This window comes from Melanerpes formicivorus, unplaced genomic scaffold (assembly GCF_026170545.1).
Source record: "Melanerpes formicivorus ecotype bairdi unplaced genomic scaffold, bMelFor1.0.p_v2 SCAF_7, whole genome shotgun sequence".
In the NCBI taxonomy this organism is placed as follows: Eukaryota; Metazoa; Chordata; class Aves; order Piciformes; family Picidae; genus Melanerpes; species Melanerpes formicivorus.
The window spans coordinates 22,930,171-22,954,852 of NW_027142359.1; the positions used below are offsets into that span (position 1 = coordinate 22,930,171).

At 49.8% G+C, this 24,682-nt stretch overlaps 2 protein-coding genes across 2 annotated transcripts in view; one reads left to right on the top strand and one right to left on the bottom strand.

Moving 5' to 3' along the window:
• PAPPA2 (pappalysin 2) overlaps positions 1-24,682 on the top strand; it is a 105,337-nt gene that overhangs the window by 78,396 nt on the left and 2,259 nt on the right. Inside the window, exons 17-20 of the mRNA XM_068141381.1 lie at positions 421-589; positions 1,299-1,431; positions 2,508-2,617; positions 6,596-6,667. Coding sequence (XP_067997482.1) covers positions 421-589; positions 1,299-1,431; positions 2,508-2,617; positions 6,596-6,667 — 484 coding nt within the window. The remainder of the gene's footprint in view (positions 1-420; positions 590-1,298; positions 1,432-2,507; positions 2,618-6,595; positions 6,668-24,682) is intronic.
• Positions 17,928-24,682, bottom strand: part of ASTN1 (astrotactin 1) — an 84,043-nt gene continuing 77,288 nt past the window's right edge. The window contains exon 23 of the mRNA XM_068141383.1: positions 17,928-23,414. Within this exon, the coding sequence (XP_067997484.1) occupies positions 23,312-23,414 (103 nt within the window). The 3' untranslated portion in view covers positions 17,928-23,311. The remainder of the gene's footprint in view (positions 23,415-24,682) is intronic.

Consider the following 24,682-nt stretch of genomic DNA (forward strand, 5'->3'; position numbering starts at 1 on the left):
TTTAGGGGTACCAAGAGAGGTGGAAGGCAATGGGGTGGTGAGTGCCAGGGAAAAGCACCCAGTGCTCCTAAACCCATGCAGTTCTCACAGTGAGGGGAAGATAAGGTTGTGGCTGAGCATGGGCTTGTCTCTTCAGGAAAACCTGCCCATGGTGGGATGGCATGAGAAAGCCACATGTGGGGGGCTTGGTTGTGCTCCAGGAGAGATGGCTCCAAGCATAGGTGCAGTGCTGAGGAACATGGTTTAGTGGTGATTTGTCAGTGCTGGGTTAACTGTTGGACTTGATGGTCTTCAAGATCTCTTCCAACCAAACTGACCCCACGATTCTAATCTGTTCTTGTCTCTGTGGGGTGCTTGGTACTGCCAAGGTGATGTTTTTTGTGAGTGCTATAACCCAGTCTGGTGTCTGTATTTCCCCAGGAAGTTCCTGAAGGTTCAGTGCCTGGAGAGTGGGCAGTGGGAAGAGGGACACTGCGTCCCTGTGGTGTGTGAGCCACCTCCTCCTGTCTTTGAAGGCATGTACAACTGCACCCAGGGCTTCGAGCTGGACAGCCAATGTGTCCTCAGCTGTGAGCCACAGGGACAACAGGTGAGTGACTTGGTGGGGAGGCAGAAAGCAGCTAAGCTTTGTGCTTCAGAGCACCTGAAATTTTGCCTCATAGCAGCTTGGCCCTCCCTAGGGCTAAATGTCCTAGTACCACCAACCAGCATTTGCCCTAGAAACCCAAAACTTTGCTTGCTGGATACCAACCATGGCGTAGAGTGCCCCAGTGCCTGGGGATGACCTTCTGCTCCCCTGGTGAGCCTTCTAAAAGGACCAGGACCAATGGGTCCTAAGCAGGCCTGTTTGTCTTGAGTGGAGAGTGTTGGAAAGCAGAAGCAGGGGGTTGCCAGTGAGCTTTGGGATCTGCTGTGAATGCATTTGCCTTGGATGATGGTTAACCTTGCTGCAGCAAGCTTGCTAACTAAGGGGCTTGCCAAGGGATGGAGGCTACTGCCTGCCCAGGTTTGCTTCCAACCTGCTGAAAGGGTCTTGTCAAAGGAAACGTGATTGATTCTCTCTAGTGGGATCCAGCAGCAGCTGGAAAACAACTTGCTTTCTGGTCAGCAGTGCAAAGCACACATTCACTGGACCAGATGGCTGCAACCCAGCTGTCCTGGAGAACTTCCCTCTGGACTTCACTGACAAGAGGGTGGTCCTTGTATTCTGCTTACTTCAGAGCTGTGCAGAGACCAGACAGGGCAAGCTGCTTGTAACCACAGGTAGTAACTCCAGCTGCTCTCTCTTTGCTTTTCAGGCTCCCATCATCTGCACCAAGGAGGGCTTATGGACAGAGGAGTTCAAACTGTGCGAGAGCTTGCGGGGCACCTGCCCACCACCCCCGGAGCTGAATTTCGTGGAGTACAAGTGTGAGCAGGGGCATGGCATAGGTGAGGGCAGGTGAAAATCTGAACAGCGAACTAAACCTTGTGCTGACTTGGCCCTCCCAGGTAGATGAAGGCCATGGTGACCCTTCTTGTACCAATCCACACTACATCTACGAAAAACATTCTGGTTTTGCTTTAATCCTCTTTCTAAACATAGAGTCAGGGGTGGCTTTAGCCTTGTGCGTGTCCAAGTTGCCCAGTGGGCAAGGCTCAAAGCTAAAGCTGGCTTCAATGTAAGTATCTCTCTTCAGAAGCAGTAGGGACTTGTCTCCAGGGCAAACCCAGCCCCTTAGACTCATTTTCCTAACCTCCAGTTCTCCATTCCCAGCCTGACATCTCTCCACTTGTTACTGCTGCCGCTGTTTGCAGGGTTAATGTGGTGGGTCCTAGATAAAGCTGCAGTGACAGCCATGTGTAACAGGGCACTTTCACCAGATGAGGGACCACATCACCCACTTCTTGGTTGCTTGGTGCTTCCAGGAAAAGCTGCGGCACTCAGTCACAGTCCTATCTCATCTGGTATCCTGCTGGTCACAACACGTGAGCAGAGCCTGCGTCACTCTGAAACAAACCCACTGGTCATCCAAGTCTGGTCAAAACAGGCTGAGGCCAGTCTAAGGGCAGGGCCTGCTAAGGTTAAGCATTTGATAGACCTCATATGAGGCTGGGGTTAGGGTTGGCATCCGCCTGGTTTTCCAAGGTGGCTATTCCGACTTTTTTCTTCCTGGGTCATAGGAAGGCAAAGACGCTTCCTAAGACGTCACCAAACATCTAACAGCATCCAGGCTAGACTTATTTTTATGCTAGGTCCCACATCCTGCCATTAGGGCTGGAATCTATATTTTAGGGCACATTCAATTGTCCTCTTATCTGGGTGGAGGATCTTTGCCACAGCTCCTGTAGATTCTTGCATAATTCAGGATTTGGGGAAGGAATTGTCATCCCTGGTTGGGAGGAAAAGGGTGTCCTCTATGTTCACCTCTACTTTCAGTGAGCCTTCATGTTTGGGTCTGGTATCTTCCTGCAAAATATCATTGCTTGGTTCCTAATGAAGTCCTCAAGGCTCTCTCCTCCCACAGGTGCTGTGTGCATGCCTTCCTGTATCATACCTCCCAGTGACCCTGTCATACTGCCCAGAAATGTAACTGCTGAGACTATGGATCACCGTCTGCAGCCCACCAGAGTCCAGGTAAATGAGGACTTGGATTCCTTTATTAGGGAATTTACTGGCAGTGTAGAGGGGAGCCCTTCTCTAGTGGCTGGCAGGTCAAGGGAGGTGACTCTCCCTCTCTGCTTCACTTTGCTGAGACCCTACCTTCAGTGCTGGGTCCAGCTCTGGAGCCCTCAGCGTATGGACCTGCTGGAGCTGGGCCAGATAAGACCACAACAATGATTAGGATGCTGGAAACCTTCTGCTGTGAGGCCAGGCTGAAAGAGTTGCTTTTCAGCCCAGAGAAGAGAAGGCTCCAGGGAGACCTTCTTGTGGCCTTTCAGTACTTAAAGGGGCAAATAAGAGAAGGGACAAATAAGAAACCTGGGGACAAACTTTTCAGTGGGACCTGTTGTGACAGGACAACTGGTGATGGGTTTAAACTAAAAGGGAGAGATTGAGACTAGAGGCAAGGAAGAAATTTTTGACACAGGGTGGTGAGACACTGTCCCAGGTTACCCAGAGAGGTAGTAGATGCCCCATCCCTGCAAACATTCCAGGTCAGGTTGTTTGGGGCTGTGGGCAACCCATTGTAGTTGAAGATGACCCTGGTCACTGCAGAGAGGGTGGGATGGGTGAGCTTTAATGGTAACTTCCAACCCAAAGCATTCAGTGATTCTATCTGGTATTTATTTTTTTTATTAAACTAAAATCTCTACCTTTGGCTGAAGAAGGTTAATGTCTGAAAAGACAAACTGCTTAAGTGACCTTGGGGCTGGCTGGCCTTCTCCAAGGAGCTGCCTGGGTTGCATGCTCTGGAGGTACCTGCTGCTCCCCATGATCAGCTTCCAGTGCTGAACTCCTCCTCCCTCCCACCACCTCTTCCTTCCCTTCCCTCCTGTGTGGGTGCTGCTGCAGTGCCTGCTGCTCTCCCCTACCAAAGTTCAGCATGAGTTACTAGCTCCCAAGCCAGCTTTCAAGGACTTACAGGATACCACAACGGATGAAGTTCAATGCAGGGATCCTGCTGGTATTTCAGGATGAGCCACATGCCCAAACCTGCTAAGCTGCTGGGATTGTCAGCCAGTGTGCTGGGAGAACAAAAACCATCCCTGGCATGGTGAGAGCCTGGGTGCCCTGGTTCCCTGGCAGCAGAGACGGAACCCCAGGCAGACATCTCCTTGCCAGGGAGGAGGCAGGGCACTGTCAGCTGAAAATTATCTCTGTCTGCCAGGACCCGCTGGCCAGCCAGTTGCCTCTGCTCCTGGAACAGGGGAGCCTTTCCCTCCCCATCTCTTACTCATTTTGTAGGCAAAACAGCTCAAATAGCTCAAATACCTTGGATCCTCATGGCACTGCTTTCCCAAAAAGCAGCTCTGCTGGGGTAATATTTCTTAAAATAAAACCGAGATGCAGGAGGAGGGAGGTGGAACAAAGAAAAGCAAACAGCCTTCCCAGGAGCCAGCACTCCCATCCAAAAGCTTTCTTCCCCTTCTCCTCCTCCTGGGAAGCCGCAGGAGGCCCAGCATGGTGCTTGTGGATACTACAGAACGTCGCCTTCAATCAGCCCCGCCATGGATCGCTGCCGGGGGCTGAGGATGCCTGGGGTGTGTGGGATGGTTAAGCACGAGCCTTGGAAGGAGTCCTGGCCTTTGAGGGATCGGGTGGCTTGGCCTGTTGAGGTGGTGGTGTTCAGCTTCCCTTTTGCTGCAGGCTCTCATGCAAGGGAGGCATTTTGTTGAGAGGAGGAGGAGTGAGGTGTTACTTTAAGAAGCATCACTCCCCCTTGCCAGGAGCTCTCTCCATGGACTGTCTTGTTTTCCTCTCTGCCCTGGCTCCTGCCTCTGCTCCCTGCTTTGCTCCTCCAAGCCTACACAGCTTGCCACTCCTGGGAGCTGCCATGGTCCTGAGCTGATGGAGAAGATCATAGAATCATTAAGTTTGGAAAAGACCTTTAAGATCATCAGGTCCAATAGCCATCAGCCCAACATCACCTTGCCCACTAAACCATGTCCCACAGTGCCACATCTAAGTGTTTTTTGAACACCTCCAAGGGTGGTGACTCCACCACCTCCTCAGGCAGCCCATTCCAGTTCCTGACCAAGATGGGTCAAACCACACACAGGTGTAGAGGCCACTCAGGGGGGCAGTCCTGTTTTGCTTTCAGCTCTGGTTTGCCCCTTTCCCCTTATTTCCCAGCTTAGGCTGGGAGTATTCTAACATGAGTGTACCAAAATGCCATTCAACTTGCTCAGCCACCACATCTGAAACACCCCAGTGTGATTAGGATGCAAACGTAGAATCATAGACTGGTTTGGGTTGGAAGGGATTGTTAAAGGTCATCTGGTCCAACCCCACTGCATGAGGAAGGACATTTTTAGCTGGATCAGGTTGCAAACATCCCCTGGGCTGGGCAGGAACTGGTTAGCTCAGCCAGCATCCCCAGCCTCTGCCCCATCTGACAGCAGCTCCCTCTGGGTCTGCTTTGCCTGCACTTGCTGAGGAGGGCCAGGACCTCATCCTGCTCCAATCCCATCACAGTAGAAGAACCTGCAGGAAGTCTGTCACCAACTACTGTGCCACCCGAGGGTGCTGGAGCCAGTCTGCTTGCTGCTGACCACTTCAAATGAGAGGCTAAGAGAAACCATACATACAACCCTCTATGTAGCTCTGGCGCTGTGAAGGGCATCCTAGGACACTTTCACAGGCCAGCCATCATTTTATGGGGCCTCAGATTTCAAAGTCTGCTTGAGCTTTACAAGGAGGAAATTGCCTGTGTGGTGGGGCTTTTCTTCCCCCTGTGTAATCATGAGCACTCCCCACAAACCCCAGCTGAATGAACAGGACGACGCATTCCAGCCCCACGAAACCGAGCCCTTCACAGCTCACACTGGTGTCCAGCTGGCTGCAGCAGCCCTGTTCATGCCTTATAAATAGCTGTGATAACCTCAGCCCCACGACTGAACGTGAGTCTGCTGTAGCTGCTTCAGTCAAGGTCTAGGGAGGTGAGTCCTCCCAGGATGTGCTTCTTGGAGCTTGAGCAGGAGTTGATGCAGGCACTGCCTGCTGAGCCCCTGTTCCATACCAGCAAGAAATTGGTGAATCCAGCATCATGCAAAGAGGTGATGGCAGACTCAGCCTGTCCTGACCCTAGGTGGCTTCCCCTCCAGTGGAAACTTGAGGCCAAGTCAGCCACCATGAGGTGGCACGACCAGCCAAACCCACTTCTCTGGTGGTCCCCGTCCTCTCTCAGCTGTGTATTTATATACATCTACGTAAGCACACACATCTATCCAGCCACTGTCTCAGGGTTGTTTAGCCTGGAGAAAAGGAGGCTCAGGAGACCTTCTCACACTCTGCAACTCCCTGGAAGTAGATTCTGCTGAGGTTGCTGTTGGTCTCTTCTCCCTGGCAACAAGCGCTAGGATGAGAGGAAATGGCCTCAAGTTGCACCATGGAAGGTTTAGGTTAGATAGTAGAAGAAAATTCTTTCCTGAAAAGGTTCTCCAGCACTGGGACACACTACCCAGGGAGGTGGTTGAGTCCTCATCCCTAGAGATGATTAAAAGATGTAGAGTTGTGGTGTTGAGGGGCATGGTTCAGCACCAGACTTGGTAGAGTTGGATAATGGTTTGACTCAATGATCTTTTAGGTCATTTCCAAGTGAAGTGATTCTGTGATACTGTGTTCCTATGTACCCTGGCACAATCTGCTCTAGCTGACCCTGCTTTAGCAGGAAGGTTGAACTAGATAATCTCCAGAGGGCCTTTCCAACCCCAGCCATTCTGTGATTCTGCATTTGTGGGTGAACCAGGGGCACCTGCCTTGGGTTAGACAGTTTTCAGAGGGTTTCCTACAGGGCAGAGGTGCAGGGAGAGGTGTAGTGATGCCACTGCTGTTTGCACTACAATGAGCAATGCAGTGTGGTGGGACACCCTCTACCTCTGGAAAGCCTTGGTGGCCATTGCCCTGCCTCTGTTGCCTTATCTAACAACTCTTTTCTCCTTCCCTTCTCAGCACATCGTGTGCACAGGAAGGCTGCGCTGGTATCCAGACCCCGCTGCCATTCACTGCATCCAGTCGTGTGAGGTAAGCCCCCCAAGCAACAGCTGCCTACTCCTTGTAGGAGAGCTCCTGGCAGTGAAGACTCTCTCCAGTACAAAGCCAGATGGCTTTGACTTTATGTTTGCTCTGAGCTGGGCCAGGTCTTGCTGGCTAAGCAGAGAGACCAGAGCAATCATCCATGGGTATGGTCCCCTGTAGCCAGGGCGATGCTGGGGAGCCAGAGCTGCAGAATGACCCATTTCCTTCCTTGCCTGCTGCTTCTTGGCCAGCCCGGGGAGAATGTTCTAGCAAAAGGATTTCACTGGCAAGGGGTATCCCCAAAAATCCCACACTGACTCCAAGCCTGAATGATTTCCTTAACCAGAACCACAGTTCTAGAGTAACACGCAGCTCCAGAAAAGCCCCGCGTGACTCCCACGTCCAACCCAAACAACTCGGATTTCCAGCCTCCTACAGGCAAAACAAACCACTCCTGAAGAATCTGCAGACAAAGAATTCTTTGCAGGAACTCGGTTAGCCGCTCATTTTGCTTTGAATAATGAGCAGGCAGGAGAAAATTCATGGGCAGCCTGGAGTCAGCTTGCAAAGGAAATTAAAAATGGGCAGCCTTTGTCGAGCACCAGTTGTTGTTTTGATGGAAGATAAAAGGAGGGGGGGGAAAAAAAGAAGGGGGTCAGGGTGGGTTGGTGGTGTTTTGGAATGTTGTATGCTGAAAGTTTGGGATTTTTACCAAAAAGGAAAATGTAAATGAAGTTTGCACACCAAAAATAGCTGTGGGGTTTGCTGATTATATAATATTTTTTTTCATGTGATCCTTTTAATGTGAGAGATGGTTTTTGTGCTCGCCGATTCTGCCTAGCTCAGCTCTTTGGTGGCTCAAAGGTCAACAAGTGTAGAGTCCTGCACCTGGGCAGGAACAACACCATGTGCCAGCACAGGTTAGGGGTTGACCTGCTGGAAAGCAGCTCCACGAAAAAGGACCTTGGAGTCCTGGTGCACAATAAGTTATCCATGGGACAGAAGTGTGCCCTTGGGGCCAAGAAGGCCAACAGTATCCTGGGGTGCATTAAGAAGAGCGTGGCCAGCAGGTCAAGGGAGGTTCTCCTGCCCCTCTACTCTGCCCTGGTGAGTGTGTCTAGTTCTGGGCACCTCAGTTCAAGGGGGACAGGGATATACTAGAGAGTGTCCAACAGAGGATATATAATGATGATTAAGGGACTGGAGCATCTTTCTGGTGATGAAAGGCTGAGAGACATGGGATAATTTAGTCTGGAGAAGAGGAGACTGAGAGGAGATCTTATCAATGTTTAGAAATATCTGAAGGGTGGTGTCGAGAAGAAAGGGACTATCTTTTTTCAGTGGTGTCCTGTGATAGGACAAGGGGCAATGATTACAAACTGGAACACAGGAAGATCCACTTTTACACGAGGAAAAACTTCCTTACTGTAAGAAAGAGTGATGGAGCACTGGAGAAGACTGCCCAGAGAGGTTGTAGAGTCTCCTTTTCTAGAGACTTTCAAGACCCATCTGGATGCATTCCTGTGTGATCCTGCTTTGGCAGGGCGTTGGGCTTAATGATCTTCAGAGGTCCTTTCCAATCCCTACCATTCTCTGATTCTATGAAAGGTGGGAGAAAAGGTGATGTTGCAAGAGACATATCCCCATAAGGAAAACATTATGGTCAGCAGAAGGTGTAACAGTTTTTTCCCATATGTGGGCTGCAGGCATTGGGGAATGAGGTGCTGTGTGCCAGAGAGATGTTCAGTGGATGTGTACCAGAGCTTAGCACTAGATCCTGTGTTTGAAGAGCTCAACATTTTTCTACACCACAACTTTCAGCTCAGCTCTGGGGCAATGTGTTTGGAGTACAATGGGTTTGTGTGGAAAAGAGGTCTAGCTGGTGGTGATGATCCTCTCTGTGGTTCTCCTTCTAGCAAGAGAGAACTGCTCCTTGTGCTCTCTTGGAATTAGTCCTTCCACAAAGTGGAAGGTGCTCCTTCTTCCTTTCCTGTGTAGCTCAGTGAAAGAAAACCAACAGAGGTATGAGGATGCCCCCTTACGATCAGGTACATCAGACTGACCTGAGTCTTTTTACTGCTGTGGTTCCTGCACTTCACCTTGGGTCTGTGTCTTCAGCAAGAGATCTCCTAGGGGATGATGGAAAATACCATCTGATTTGTCTGTGTGTATGAATTCTGTCTTTTTCTTTGTCAGGAAGATGATTAGGGAACTAGAGTATCTCTTTTATGAAGAAAGGCTGAAGGATTTGAGGCTTTTTAGCCTGGGAAAGAGAAGGTTGAGAGAAAATCTTATCAGTGCATCTGCCCTTGCATCTCCAGAGGTCCTTTTTAACCCCTATAATTCTGTGACTCTTTGACTGTGAGAGAGAGATACAAACCAACTCCCTCAAGCCCCAGCACCTCACAGTAATATTCTCTGTCTTCTCATCAGCCACCGGAAGATGCTCATAGCTATCACAAGCACTATCTGTTCCTGGATGGTTGTCATCCTCTTTTACTCTTAGAAAGCAATTCTGGACAGCAGTCCTAGCACACAGGAGGTCAAGCAAGCCAAAATCTGTCAGTGTCCCACCAGAAGACAGAGAGTCCATGTTCTTCATTGCCCACGGAGAATTTTTAATGCTTTTTCTGCTTTCAATTAGCATTTCATCAGCAATGACCAAGCAGTACACACTCTTCCAGCTGAGGTCTCACCAAACCCCTGCACAAACTTTCCCTGTGCTGCAAATGTCTCTTTTGATAGGACCCAGGACTGCTATTTCTGCAGTTGCATCAGTCTGGCAACTCAGAGAGATCCTGAGGTCAGCAAGCACACCCAGATCTTTCTCTGCCTCCTTTGTTGCCAGCTGATGAGCTCCAAGCTAAGAGCAGATGTTTTACTATCAGCACAAGAGCTTGCCCTTCAATTTTATGCAAGTGAATGTCATCTTGTTTCTCTCTCTAGTCCTTCAGGTCATCTAGTTGTCAGGTACCCTGGTCCTCCTCTATGGAACAATGGCTTCTTCCTCGTTAGCAGCTTCATCAGTGCAGGCCCATTTTTAAGGTCACAGTCACTCACTGTAATACTAATGAAGATCCATCCTCAGATAGTTTCTTTCACCCTGGTGCTCTCCTCTTTGATACAGCTTACAGCTGCCTCCTCTCTTTTCTCCTCCTCCTCCTTTCTTTCATACCTGTCTTTGATTATTCTTTTCATGGGATTTTCTTCTTGGATGCTGCAGGTTAAGGTTGGACAGATGAGCCATGTCTGCCCAGATAGCTTCTCTCATGTGTCATTGTCTTGACATAAAGGAAAACTCTGCACAAAAGTGCCTTGTTCAAAGGAATGTTCTGGGAGCTGCCACTCAACACTGGGAAAAAGGGAGATGTTGCCACCTGAGGAACCTGATCAGGCTGAGGATGTCCTTTAGCACTTTAGGGGATTGGGTTAGATAACCTTTAAAGGACCCTATTAAAACCCAAACCATTCCATAATTCTGTGATTCTACCAGTCTCCTCATTTGACCACAGAAAATACCTTGAATGTTGTTTCCACCTCATCAGTGCTGGCTTCCATTCTCATTCCTCCTCCTCTCCTGTCTCCATCCTTGTGACCAAACAGAGGCTGTTTCACTTGGGACCCAATCTCCTGCAAGATGTGGAGACATCAGACAGGGAGAGACACATAGGACGGAACATAACCTGTAATCTGTTCTCACTGTGTGGGGCTCCCCAGACATCTTCCTCTCCCTATCATTCACCTGCATAAGGAATGTTCTGCTCCTGCAGAATGTAGTCCTTGTTGTTTCTGAGGTGGTTCAGCCTGACTTGCTATGTCTATGGGGCATCTTAGTCCATGTTCTGCATCATTTCACAGTAGTCCCTTACTGGAGGCTACACCTTTGGGAGCCCAGCCACTGCTTTCCACTGGGCTGTGACATGCTATTCCAGTGGACTGGACAGGTCATCTCAGGTCTGAGTCCCACTTTGGAGGTACCATTTTCTCTCTTCATGTTGGATGAAAGAGCTGTCTCATCTGGATGCCCCAATGAAAGGAACAACCCTGCATTGCAAATGACACAACATTTGGTGGGAGTGTTGATCTGCCTGAAGGTAGGAAGGCTCTGCAAAGGGATCTGGACAGGCTGGATCAATGGGCTGAAGTCAGTTGTATGAGGTTTAACGAGGCCAAGTGATGGGTCCTGCACATGGGTGCCAACCACCCTGTGCAATACTTGGGGCAGAGTGGCTGGAAAGTTGCCCAGCAGAAAAGGACTTGGGGTTGCTGGTTGACAGTCATCTGAACGTGAACCATCAGTGTGCTTAGGTGGCCAAGAAGGCCAACAGCATCCTGGCCTAGGAATAGTGTGGCCACCAGGAGAAGTGATCATGCCCCTGTACTTTGCACTGGTGAGGCTGCACCTTGAATACTGTGTTCAGTTTTGGGCCCTTCACTACAAAAAGGACATTGAGGTGCTGGAGTGGGCATAGAGAAGGGCAATGAAACTGGTGAGGGGTCTGGAGAACAGATTGTGGTAGTTCTAGGCTATGCCTTTAAAATTTAGGCTAAAGTTAATGCTGGGGGAAACTTCAACCTACCACACATATCTTGTGAAGAGCAGCTGAGGAAGCTGGAGTTGTTTAGTCTGGAGAAAAGGAGGCTGAGGGGAGACCTCATTGCTCTTTACAGCTCCCTGAAAAGAGGTTGCAGTGAGGTGGGGGTTGGTCTCTTCTCTCTAGTATCAGGTGATAGAATGAGAGGAAATGGCCTGAAACCATGCCAGGGGAGGTTTAGGTTGGAGATTAGGAAAAATTTCTTCCCTGAAAGAGTGGTCAGGCACTGGAACAGGCTGCCCAGGGAGGTGGTGGAGTCAATGTATTCAAGAAACATGTGGACATGGCAGTCTGGGACATGGTTCAATGGGCATGGGGTGATGGTTGGACTCAATGATCTTGTGATTCTATGATAAGAGAAATCCAGGTCACCTGGTTGCCTGCACCATCTCCCCTGATGGAATCACTTCAGGGTGGGCATAGGAACAGCAGCCAAACCTCAACCTCCCCAGCCTCAGCTGGATCCTTGTCTCATGTTGGAAAGTTCAGATCACCACACAATGGCATTAGAGAGATTTTCACTCGTCCTCATTGCACACTGGTGGTGGATCAGCCTGCCTGCCTCTCCTTACTGCTCCTCATCCCACCTCCCTTCTCTTTCCATTAATCTGGTCATCCATCTGCCTCCTGGTGTCTCACTGTACCTTGCCAAGTTCTCCATCCCTGGAGCAGGGAGGCACATAGTTCAGCGGGCGAGGGAAGGAGGGAGGGATGCAAACCCTTCCAGGAGCCCATCAGGAATACGAGTTAGCGCCAAGTGTGCTTCTCCTCTCAAGGGCCAGCAGAACATCTCATCCCCTGCCATCAGTAGAAAAACAGATGGCAGCACTGAAGAGGGAGGGAGAGGGAGGTGGAGGCTTGGGGCTGTGTGGAGAGGAGAGCAGAGGAGGAGGGAAACCCCTCCTGCCTGCTGTAGTTTGGAGGAGGTGGTTGTGGTCCTGGTGTTGTGCTCAGCTGCTGTGAGGGAGGTGTTTGCAGCATCTGGGGTGGGTTCTCCTAAGCCATCCTGAAGTGACCACCTCTCAGATATCCTCTTGTGCCCTAGAGGAAGTGTGGTTCTGGACTGCAGAGGAGGAATAAGCATGTACAGTGATCCAGGTTGCTCCCATGGACTTTTCCCTGCTGTGGTCCAAAATTGTCCATGCATGAGTGGTGGCTTCTATAGAGCATCTCCTAGTCTGCACAACTCATTACCTCTGCACCCCACTATCTTCTACCATAGGAGCTTCTGTGGATCACATTGTGGCTGTGGTCCAGGTGCAAAATCTCACTTATTTTATCATCATCACCATGATGATGATGATGTTTTCCCAGTGTTACTCACAGGATGGAGTAGCCATCACTGTCTTGCTCAAATACATTCCAAGGAAGGCAAGCTCCTCGTGCAGTGATCAGTGTGAACAGGAGCAGGGGCTTCTGGACTGCCAACATGTTGTGCAACATGCTGAAAGAGGCTTCTCAGGGGAGTGGTGGAGTCCCCATCCCTGGAGGGTTTGAAAAGCTGTGTAGATGTGGTGATGAGAGACATGGCTTAGTGGTGGATTTGGCAATGCTGGGTGAGCCATTGGACCTGATGATCTTACAGGTGTTTCCCAACCTAATCAACTCCATGCTGATCTCACCTCCATCTCTGTTTCACCACTGTGTTCAGCTAGCAAAGGGTTAATTGCAGTGCATTTAAAGCATCACTCTTTGGAGGCACAGCTTCATACCGGTATGGTAGGAGCTGGGCAAGAGGTACTATCTACCTTAGAGGGCTGCAGTTCTCTCTTGATGTGACTTGGTGCCTTCTCTGCTTGGGGTTGGCTTTCCTCTGAGCAGTCCTGCCTTGCCCTGGGGAATATGCAAGAGACTTTGGCTTGAGGTCTCTGCTTCATGCCCTGGGTGAAGATGGGTCGTACCAGAGGGCTGTCATGAGCATGAGCTGCTGGGAATTTCTCAGGCCTTCCCTGAGTCAGGACAAGGTCTCGCTGCCCTTGTGCATGCTGCTCGTGTTATCACACTCATAAAACACTAATCCCTTCCCTGTGTTGTGGTTTTCCTGAGGTATCACCATGGAAATGATGAGATAGGGACTGAAGACTGTTTGTGGTTTCAAGTTGTTCTTGAGTCTCTTGATCCAATATGGATCCTTGGCTCTTTCCACCAGCATGCACGAAACCCATGCTCGGCACATCTGTGGTTTGTGGCCAGCATTTGTCAGCCAGAATTAACCCCTTTGAAGGCACATGCAGTAGAGATGGTGGGAAGCCTCAGCTGAATTCAGGGTCCCACTGTGCTTTAACATGACAGGAGACAGCGTGTGACTCACTCCCTGGGCAGAGCACTGTAGGCAGGTTCACCTACAGGCAGCTGCCACTGCTCCTCATCATCAGTGAGGCTGGGGGTCCTTGACTGTCCCTCCTTCCAGACCCATAGGGGCTCTAATTGTGTACCATGGTGAAGTCCAGCATAGGAAACCAGGCAGAAACATGATACTGGATCTAAGGCACTGAGGAGTTACAAGCTCCCCAGCTTCTCCAAGAAGACTCTTTACATAAGCTAGGTATCACAGCATGGCCAGAACTTAGTCACCCTCTTGTGATGCTCAACATCATGTCTCTTGTCCCTGTGTGAGCATTTCACAACACCTTTATCCAGCCAGCACTTTTCCTCTGTCTGCCATCTGGCTTTGAACATGCAGAGTGTCCTACTGGATGTGACAGCTTCTCCTGCAAGCACACAAGAAACAGACTGTTCCTTCAGGAACTTGACCAGTGCCAAAGCCTGTGTGATCCAGGTGACCAAACAGGACTCAGTGAGTTGCCTTAAATTCATATTTTAATCATACTTCATATGTTTGCCTCCACATCTCAATATGAGACAGCTGAGTTGGAAAAATCAGTACAAATGATAAAGAGGATACCATAGCTGCCCTTTGAAAAGACCCTAAACCAACTGAGACTCTTCACTTTGGAGACCTCCAGAAGACTGCTGGAGGTTTGCTAAGTTACAGAGGTGCTACTAGGTAAGATGGGTGAAGAACTGGGAAGCACACCACTGAGACTGGCAAGGGGTTTGTTTCATACAGGTGAAGGAAAGTACTTTGGACGTGGTGAGCACTGGATGCTGGAACTGCATGCCACATAAGGCTGCAGCGTTGAGGGGGAGCTTGAAGTTCAAAAAGGGATTCAACAAACTAGTAGACATCAGGGCCACCAACAGACACCCAAAGGACCAGGCAGAGCTATACTTTCCACTGTACTTAATGCAGCAAGTGCAGATGGTGAGGGAGTACAAGGAGCATGGACTGCATGTAGTGATCATTTCTGGATCAGACCTGGCCCATTACTGGTGAAGGTGGAGCCCTTCATGCTGGGGAGGTAGAAGGCAAGATGGGAAGCTCTCTACATACCTGCTGGTAGATTTTCATTCTGCTCTTGGCATGAGCACCATGAGCAGCTAAGTGTGGAATATAGCCTTTCAGAGGATGAGCCCAAAGAAATCTATTCCTCTTCCAAAGGTCTCATTTGTGGCATACTTGTCCTAAGCTGTGAGAAGATCTCTGTCCTCTGCACACAGACTCATAGAATGGTTTGGGTTGGAATGGACCTTAAAGATCACCTAGTTCCAATCTCCCTGCCATGAACAGGGATACCTTCTGCTACAGCAAGTTGCTCAAGGCCTCATCTAGCCTGGCCTTGACCACCTCCAGGGAGCAAGCATCCACAACCTCCCAGAGCAACCTATCCCAGTGTCTCGCTCCCCTCACAGTAAAGAATTTCTTCCTGCTATCCAGTCTAAATCTCCTCTGCTCAAGCTTCAATTCATTCCCTCTCATCCTATCACTACAAGCCCTTGTATAAAGTCCCTCCCCAGCTTTCTTGTAGGGCCCCTTCAGGTACTGGAAGGCTCCCCAGAGCATTTCCTTCTCCAGGCTGAAGAGACCCAAATGTGGAGACCTGACATGTGAATTGTGATCCTAGAAACCTACTTTTCTTAAGAGGCAAAGCAGAGGGAAATGAAATGATCAGACAGCAGAATGGTGTAAGGAAGGGAGACAGGCTCACAGAGCTCCTCAAGATGGGGACTTTTTGGCATGTGTATGATCTCACCACCAGTGGTGATGGGTACCCAGAGGAGGAAATAGCCTCAGGTCTCCTAAACTGGCCTGTTCTGGGGATGCCCTGGCCTGAGAGTGATTTGCCATTGGAGTGGGCTGCCCAGGGAGGTGGTGGAGTCACCATCACTGGAAGTAAGACTGGATGAGGCACTTGGTGCCATGGTTGAGTTGATTAGATGGTGTTGGGTGATAGGTTGGACTTGATAATCTCAAAGGTCTTTTCCAACCTGGTTAGTGCTGTGTTCTGAATTGAGTGATCTGTTGCTGTTTAGGCTGGAGAAGAGAAGACTGAGAGGGGATCTTGTTAATGTTTACAAATTCTGAAATGTGGGTGTCAAGGAGAAGGAGCCAGTCTCCTTTCAGTGGTGCCCTGCAATATGACTAAGGGCAATGGACACAAACTGGAACACAGGAAGTTCCACCTCAACATGAGGACAAACTTCTTTATTGTAAGGGTGACAACAGAGCCCCGGAGCAGGCTTCCCAGAGAGGTTGTGAAGGCTCCATCTCTGGAGACTTTCAAGATGCATCCTTGAACATGTGGCCTGCCCAAGGTGATCCTGCTTTGGCAGAGGGCTTGGACTTGATGATCTCTGGAGGGCATTCTATGACCTGTGGCCACATCTTTGCCCTCTCCAGCCCAGGTGCCATTCCCCCATCCCTCTCCACATCCCGCTTTCCCCTCTTCTGGCGGCCACAGTCACGTAGCCGGTGACACAGACAAAGTGGAAAGCCACTGCAAGCAGCCGCTGGAAGAAAAATCAATGGCTTGCTTCTGCTAATAAACAAACATCCCCACGCACAGCCCTGCCAACTGCTCTTCCAACACGAATATTCATTCCCCTTCAGCTCCTTCAGCCCTCGTACATTGTTTTTCTTTCTGTTTAAGATCTGTAACAAGAACTTGGCAGAAACCAGATACAAGTGGGTCAGGAGGCCCTTGTGGTTTTCAGGGCTTGTTTTCCATAACCCGTTCTATCCTGCAACATATTTTGCACAAATGGCTTGGCAGGAGACCTAATCCATGGCAGCAGGCGAGCTGCTGAGGGCAGGATTGCAGGCTGGTGCTCGTGGCATAGGAAGTCTTGGCGTCTCTCATGTGTGCAGCAGCAGCCCTGGGAAGGGTGAGCACTGGGGAGCTATCTCCAGCAGCCATCCTGCTTCCCAGGAGTACTATTGACTCTCGGTATCTTCTGCTCCCCTTTGCTTGTTCTTCCCTGCTTCTGTTTTCCCTCTCCGGTTTGCACTGAGGTCAGGGTGTGAAAAGGACAAGGCTGAGGACCCCACCATGAATAGATCATGGACACACATGCTGTTATGAAAGCAAAGGCCTGCTCTGTTGTAGGGTTCATCTATGTCAGCTTTCAATTTCTTTCCCTCTTGTCCCTGTGGACTGTGCAAAGCCCTCTCCAGATCACTGTCTGCTGAGACATGGGGTACCTGAAGAGCAAGGCACAGAGCAGGGCAGGGATAATGAAATGCATCCCTGGTTAGCAGCAGAAGTGTGTCCAAGCCAAATCCCAACCTGAGACAGAGAAGCACCATGAAGGCAAGGACCTGCTCTCCCGGTATGGTCTTGTCTTGGGCATGGCAGTACATGTGACAGCACATAGACTGAAACCAGACAGCAGGATGCTGCCTTCTAGTCTGTCACCTCCTCCTTGAAGCATTCCTTCAAGCATGTGGAGTGCTTTCTCAAGCAATAAGCCTATTGTTGTCTTATTGAAGACTTGGGAGAAGGATGTTGGAGCTGGAGCAGATGTTCCTGAAGACCTGAGATGTGATGAGAGCAGTCTGCATGCTGAGCTGATGAGTGAGCATCTCAGGGACACCAGCAAGCTCAGATACAATTGGCATTGCTCCATTTTGCTTTCTGGCTGTGTTTGAAGTGACAGGGCAGGTCCAGGATATCCCCAGGCAACCCATCCCTCAGGCATGTGGCTCCAAGAGACAGCTGCCATGGTTCAAAAGGAGCAGAGGGGCAGCTCAGGGGACAGTAGCTGGGAGAGACAAAAATTGTGGAAGAAGTGCTGGGTCTGTAGGAATTTGTTTATCTTTTCAGGGTGGTGAGACACTGGAACAGGTTGTCCAGGGACATTGTAGATGCCTGTGCCCTGAAGGTGATTAAGGCTAAGCTGGATGAGGTCTTGAGCAACCTGGTCTAGTGGAAGGTGTCCCTGCCCATAGCAGGGCAGGTTTGAACTGGATAATTTTTAAAGATCCCTTCAACCTCAAACCATTTATGATTCTATGATTCTTTTCTTCTTCAAGCCATTCTTGATCCCAGATGCCTCTCACCAAAGTTCTAGAGCTCAGAGTGGTGCTGGCCCTCCCCGCCTCATTGCGATGGCCCAGGTAAAGCTCTCTTGCTGCTCAGAGCAACTCAGGGCACTGAGGCATCCCAAAAAAGCTTTTTGAGCAGATGCCAGCCCTGCTCCCTCTCCGTCCCCCGTGGTGTTTTTCAGTGCCGATTTCTTCCTTGCGTGCCAGAGAACCTCAGGAAAGAGTGAGAGAAAGTGAATGTGCTTGGGGTGTCAAGGATGGGGAGGAAAGGGGGGGAAGGAAAAAAATGAAATAAAAGACACTGCAACAGTGAGAGGGCCAAGAAAAATATTTAATCCAAACAATGAACATTGTCATTTCCTCCCACAGTCTGCATTCCCAGTCAACTTCCCTGGGCAAGCTGGGGGAGCCAAGAATGGCCGGGCTCTCTGCCTCACCAGCCCAAGGCTGTGTGTGCACAAGGAAAGGGATGTGACCTGGGGACGCTGTGCTAGAGCATCACTTTAGGAACACAGCATCCTTTTGGTTCAAAGAGACCTTTAAGATCATCAAGCCCAACCACTTTAATGAGCTCCTGCCATGTCTGGTCCTGAAGAGACTGAAACCAGCCCCAGTTTTCTGTAGGGAAGCAGAGGCTTGGTGCCATATTGGAGGGATGCAACCAGAGATGGGAAAGGAAATTTCCAGGCACTCAGATTAAGTGGTGGATGAATAGGGGTTTAAGTGAATCAGGCTTCTAACAAGGCTTTGGGTGCTCTTCAAGTGCTCCCAGGGACCTCCCAGAGCTTTCCAAAATACCTTGGCTAGTAGGTGATGTTTTGAAAGAAGAAAGGAGAGGCAGCCAGTGGGGAGAAGCTACCCTCTGCCTATCCCTGGTTAAGAGCTGCTGCAGCCTCTCTATGCAGTCATAGAATAATTAATGTTGGAAAGGACCTCTAAGATCATCAATCTCAGCCCTCTACCCTACAACACCATGCCCATGAGACCAAGTCCAAAGTGCCTATAGCTGGCAAACTGAGGCACAGCTGGGTTAGGTTGCTCACTCAAAACTAAAAGATTTAGGATCAAGGGATTTGGCTCCCAGCATTGCTCACGGAATCATAGAATTGTTGCATGCAAGGGTCTGAGGTCAATGCTCAAAATACCATTGTCTAAAAGGCAAGGGTTAAAGGACAGCAAAATCCATGTTGACTTAGAAGCAGCATGAAAGCAATCTATGCTCCCTGTCCCTGAGTCATAGACTCATAGAATTGTTTTGCTTGGAATAGGCCTCTAAGATCATTGAGTCCAACCACTGACCTAACACCACCATGGCTGTTAAAACAGGTCCCAAAGTGTCCACACGTGTTTTGAGCACCTCCAGGGACAGTGACTCTACCACCTCCCTGGGCAACCTATTCCAATGCCTGACCACAGGCAGGAATAAAATCCCTGGATGGGATCAGCACAGCCACAAAGCCCGGGACTTGCACAGCCTCCCAAAGACTGGAGGAACACTTTTTGCTTATTAAGGCTGGACTTGATCACCTGAAAATGGGATCTGGGCTTTCTATTGCTATGGGCAGATTGAAATTGTAAGCACTTTCCATCCCAGCAGCAGTGCAGGAATGTCCTTCAGCTCTTCAAATACACAGCTGGCCAGGTGCACACTGAATTTTCTTTGTTCCACCTTTCTCTGAAGCATCTGGAACGGGTCATTGCCAAAATTAAGGTATTGAGCCCTCAGGACTGCTCAGAGTAAAACCTACATTCCTGGGAAATAATGTTCATCAAGGGCCCATGACACAACACCAAAGTATGGATGACACCGATGGCACCTGTGATTTGTTCTTCATGCCCCATCTTTCCCTCACCCTGGCACACTCTGTCATGCTCTTTCACTGTGAATCAACCTACATGCTCAAGGAAAGTATTCTGGATCCTGCCCAGCTCCTCAGCAGCACTGGGGACAGGACAGTGGCCCCAGGGAGGGAGCCAGCCAGCTGAAAGTTAATTTCCTTTATTTTTTTTGCTCTTTTCGTGTGTGCTCTGAGAGCGTGTTGGGTTTTATTTTTTAGCCTATCTGACTTGCCAAGCACTTGACTTGCGGTTACTATTTTTATGGCAGCACCTCCACGTGCTAACACATGCCCTGCTGCAGCTGCTCCAGGCTCAAGGAACAAGGGAGAGATGGATGGGGCTAGTGAGGAGACTTGCTGACGCAGCCCAGCTCCCTGGCTACCTCGGTGGCATGCTGCCTAGCCCAGCAGCTCCCTGTCCCTGCACGCGGGGTGGAGCTGTTGCAGAAACTTCCTTATTCATAGAATCATGTGGTGGGGGTTGGAAGGCACCTCTGGGGATCAGAGTTGCCCAGTCTCCAGGGAAGACGACTCCCCAAGCTCTCTGGGCAGCCTGTTCCAGGGCTCTGGCACTCTCACAAAGTAAGGAAGTTTCTTCTGAAGTTCAAGCGAAGCCTCCTGTGTTCCAGTTTGTACCCATTGCTCCCCATCCTATCGCTGACCCCTGCTGAGAAGAGCTCAGCCTCATTTCTCAGTTCATACCAGCTGTTTTAACTGCCCCTTTTACCCCTGATGCTGGAGGATGCATGTTCTGGCAACTGAAACCCATCTGACTGTGTTCCTGGATCACATCTCTTGCCTTCACACGGCATGGCTGACCAGTGGTGTCAGGCTTTTGGTCCCGCTGGCATCTTCAGATGTAGAATCACTGAATCATAGAATTGTTTCAGTTGGAAAAGACCTGTAAGATCACCAAGTCCAACATCATCAGGTGTTACTAGCAGTCACCAATATGGGCAGGCCCCCCTTCTCCCTCTGCTAGTATTGCTTTCTGCAGAGCTGCAAGGTTGAAGCACAGGCTGAATGAAATCTGCATGAACATTCCTCTCCCAGCACCAGCTTAGAACATTGCATTGCCCACATCCTCCTCTTGCAAGACCATTATGAGACTGATGCAACTGCAAGGGTGCTTCTGCTCTCAGAGGTGACCTGCCAGCACCTTACTTTGCTGCTTCTGCTTGTAAGGGTGAAGACTGGAGTTTCCAAGATAAATCTGAAGGTTCTTGCTGAGGTGAAGCAAAGGGAGTCACAATGTTGTGCAGGCACTGGGCGAGGAGCAGGGACAGCAGTCCCCAAACCCTACTTCTGGCTCTCTTGAGCCTTGAATGCAATTAGTCATTTTTTATTTTCCCCTCATATGTTTTTCCAATGAGTTGTTAAGTTTCCCCAACAAGTGTTGCCATAGGAGCCTCTATTTGTTTAGGGTGGGGTACGGGCTCCCGCGGGTTGAGAGGAGGGGGCAATTAGCCCAAATAGGTGTAGAAAGAAACCAAGAGCCTCTCCTTCCCTGTCCTGTCTCTGCCTCTGTCCTCCCCCCACCTTGCACTCCAGGTCTGGAAATCATTTCAGACCTGTGCAGCCGGGATGGGCAAACCTCCCCTTGTGCCTGTGGAAACTAGGGAAGCGGCGGCGTTGTTTTGCCGGTGAGTCATGACACATGGAGCAAAGCTCAAGGAAAAAACTCTGCTGCGTGGAAGGCTGCGGAAGCAAATCACACCCAGAAGAGCTCTTCCCTGCCAGCGGCCCTGGCTGGTCCCCTGCCTGCATCCCTGCACCAGCCAGCCCCAGCATCCCTGCTGGGTTAGGTGGCACACTCAAAACCCAGGCGGAATTTGGCTTCAGCCCTCCCGGTGCTCAAAGCTGCTTCGTGGCTCAGAGACCTTCTTTGATCATCATTTAAGACATAGTGATGCTTTTCAAAGGAAGAGGAGGGTTAACCCTGTGGCTTTGGTGAGATTGCACCTCTCAACACGGTTTTGTGGCAGCCTCGAATACTGAGTTCACTTGTGGGTCCTTACTCCAAGAAGGACATTGAGTTGCTGGAGCATGTCCAGATAAGGGCAATAAAGATGGTGAAGGGTTTGGAGGGCATGTCATAGGAGGAGCAGCTGAGGGTTGTTTAGTCTGGAGAAGAGACTGAAGGGAGACCTCATTGCTCTCCACAACTCCCTGAAAGGAAGTTGGAGTGAGGTGGGGGTTGGTCTCTTCTCTCTAGTATTGGGTGATATGATGAGAGGAAATAGCCTGAAAATGTGCCAGGGGAGGTTTAGGTTGGACATTAGGGAAAATTTCTTTACTGCAAGAGTGGTCAGGCATTGGAGCAGGCTGCCCAGGGAGGTGGTGGAGTCATACCTGGAGGTATTCAAGAAATATGTGGACATGGCAGTCTGTGACATAGTTTAATGGCTATGGTGGTGTTAGGTTGGTGGTTGGACTTGATGATCTTAGAGGTCTTTTCCAACCAAAGTAATTATGTGATTCTCTGAGCAATGATGGGAGCCAAATCCCTTGACCCCTTGATCCCAAATCCTTTGGTTTAGTGTGAGCAAGTTAGCCCAGCTGTGCCTCAGTTTCCCAGCTGTAGGAAGGCAGGTTCCTTCTTCTTCTCTGGAGAGGTCTTCCAGGGAAACATAATCCTTCTGCAGCTGCCTGGATTTGTTCAGGGGACTCTGGTACTGATAGCACAGACAGCCTTGGTGGTTTGCCATTAACTCTGCTGCTGCTTCCTAAAGTGACATTAGCCTGAATTGAATCCATTTCTGTTCCTTGTGAGTCATGGTAAGCCACATCAGTTTCCTGGTTTTGGCATGTATTCTTTCATATGAATTATTGGCATTATCACCCATCCCACATGTGGGCTCCAGCTCAGTGGCTGTCATGGTGTGGTGACATTTTTTAGCTGGCTGTCATAGAGCCATTTATGTTGGATAAAAAACCTTGAAGATCATCAAGTCTGGCACTGCCAGGTCACCACTAAACCATGTTTCTCAGCACCACATCTACACAGCTTTTCAGTTCTTTCAGGGATGAGGACTCCACTACTGCCCTGGGCAGCCTCTCCCAGGGCTTGACAACCCACTGTGGGGAAGAAGTTTTTCCTCACGTCCAGGCTAAACCTCCCCTGGTGCAGCTTGAGGCTGTTTCATCTTGTCCTGTCACTTGTTCCTTGGGAGAAGAGACCAAAACCCACCTGGCTCCAGCCTCCTTTCAGGGAGTTATAGAATTTCTCTCTTGAGCCTCCTGTTCACCAGGCTAAACAATCCCAGTTTTCTTAGCTGCTTCTCACAAGACTTGTTCTCCAGACTCTTCACCAGCTTCACTGCTCTTCTTTGGACCTGCTCCAGCACCTTATTCAGTTCAGGGGTGCTACAGGTGAGTGTACATCAAAGGCTGAGTCGGGGTATTTTCTGAAGCCCAGCTGTTATTTGAGACCACCAGCTCCAGAGAAACAAGTCAGCTGTTTCCACAAGCAACAGGCTGTCCAGGTTTCCACCAGGAGCCCATTCTGATGACAGTAGTCCTCCTGGATATTGGCTCTGGTTGCTGGGCCAGTAGCTACCACAGCCGAGGCTGGAGAGGGAGAAGGATTTCGTTACTAATCACCCAGTTAATGAATGGCCTCTCCAGTCTGTTAGCACATTGGGCTGATGCTTGGCAGTGCTGATGTGATAAATAAACCTCTGCAGCAGATAGCTCCTGACAGTTCATTGCAAGTGCTTCGCGTGCACGTTGTTGGGTTGCACCAGTCTCACAGCATTGTTTCTCAGCCATAGTTGGCTGCTTCTCAGCCCCAGTTGCTTGTTTCTCTTCTTTGATCAGATGACTCATGGAACTAAACAACAATAAAATGGTTTTCTGAATGGCTGCTTGTGCCAGTTAACATTTCTGGACAGAAAGCTCTTCTGCTGAGATCGCTTTCCATTTCCATGTTAGAGCTGAAAGTAAAGAAGGCTTGTTGGTGAAGGAGCATTTATCTCAGCTGCAGGCAAGCTGGGCTCTGCAAAGCCCCACTTGTCCCAGCTGACAGGAGGGCAGCAAAAGGCACTGGGCTGTGCCATACAAAGAGGAGCCATCCTTATTTTGGCAAAGTGTCCTGCCACTCAACCATACCATTTCCTTACAGAGGGTGAGATTTGGTCCACAAAGAAGAGAAATGAGGAGGAAATAGTCAAGGTTGAAGCTAGAAGGTGGCCACATTGCCAATATTTCTGGTGCTGAGTATGCTGGTGCCCTCTCTGCTCAATCTAGAGTTGGATTTTGCCTGCAGAGAGCTAGTGCTTAATGATCCCTTCTGTTTGTCCTAGCTGGCCTCCAGATAAGTAGCCTTTTTGTCCAACCTGGCAAGGTTTGGTGGAGCTATGTACCCTTAACAGGCCTAGAACTTCCAGGGGAGAGTCTAGAGGAATTTTGGGAATGCTTCTTGAAGTCAGAGCCAGAGCAAGCAAATTCTGGAAAAGGAACAGTCCTTGCAACCAGCACTTGAAAATGCTTGGCTTGGCTTGAGTGCAAATACTTCTGGGAGACTCCTGACCTTGCTGAACCTTTCTTGTAGTCCAAGGCAGACAAAGCATCTGCCTCCCCAACACTGAGCCTCTAGCAGGATCCTTGTGATAGCCTCTCTATACTTAGCTGGCCAAGCCAGGTCACCACACTCAACTTGGGAGCCAAGGTCTTTGAGAGAGGGGTGTTGGAGAAAAGAGTTGGGTCAGCTTCATAGAGAGCTCTGATCCAGCTGTGAACATGCAGAGAGCTGGATTACAGTGGAGACATGCAAGAGTGATGTGAGAAGGTGAACAAGCAGATGAGGTGATGATCTGGCTCCTAGTTGGGTGGCAATAGGTTTTGTGGAGGAGCACTGAGATGAGGACAGGTACTTGAGGCATTCCAGTTGAGACCCTTTCAAGTGATGTGAGACAAACAAGTAGAGATGGTGGTGAACTGACTCCTACTTGGGTGGCAATGGATTCCATGGAGAAGCTCTGGGATAGGAATAGGGACATGTGGCATCTAAGATGAGGCCCTTTCTATTGATGTGGAGTGACACTCTTGCTTCCTGACACAGTTCCCTGATCCTCCAGCTACAGCTTGAGCACCCACTCCTCCATCCACACCACACACATGCCAGTATTCCGGTGCCCTTTGGCTTGGAGGAGGGGGTTCTGTACAGCAGAACTGGGCCTCGATCCTTCTCAGAGGTGCACAG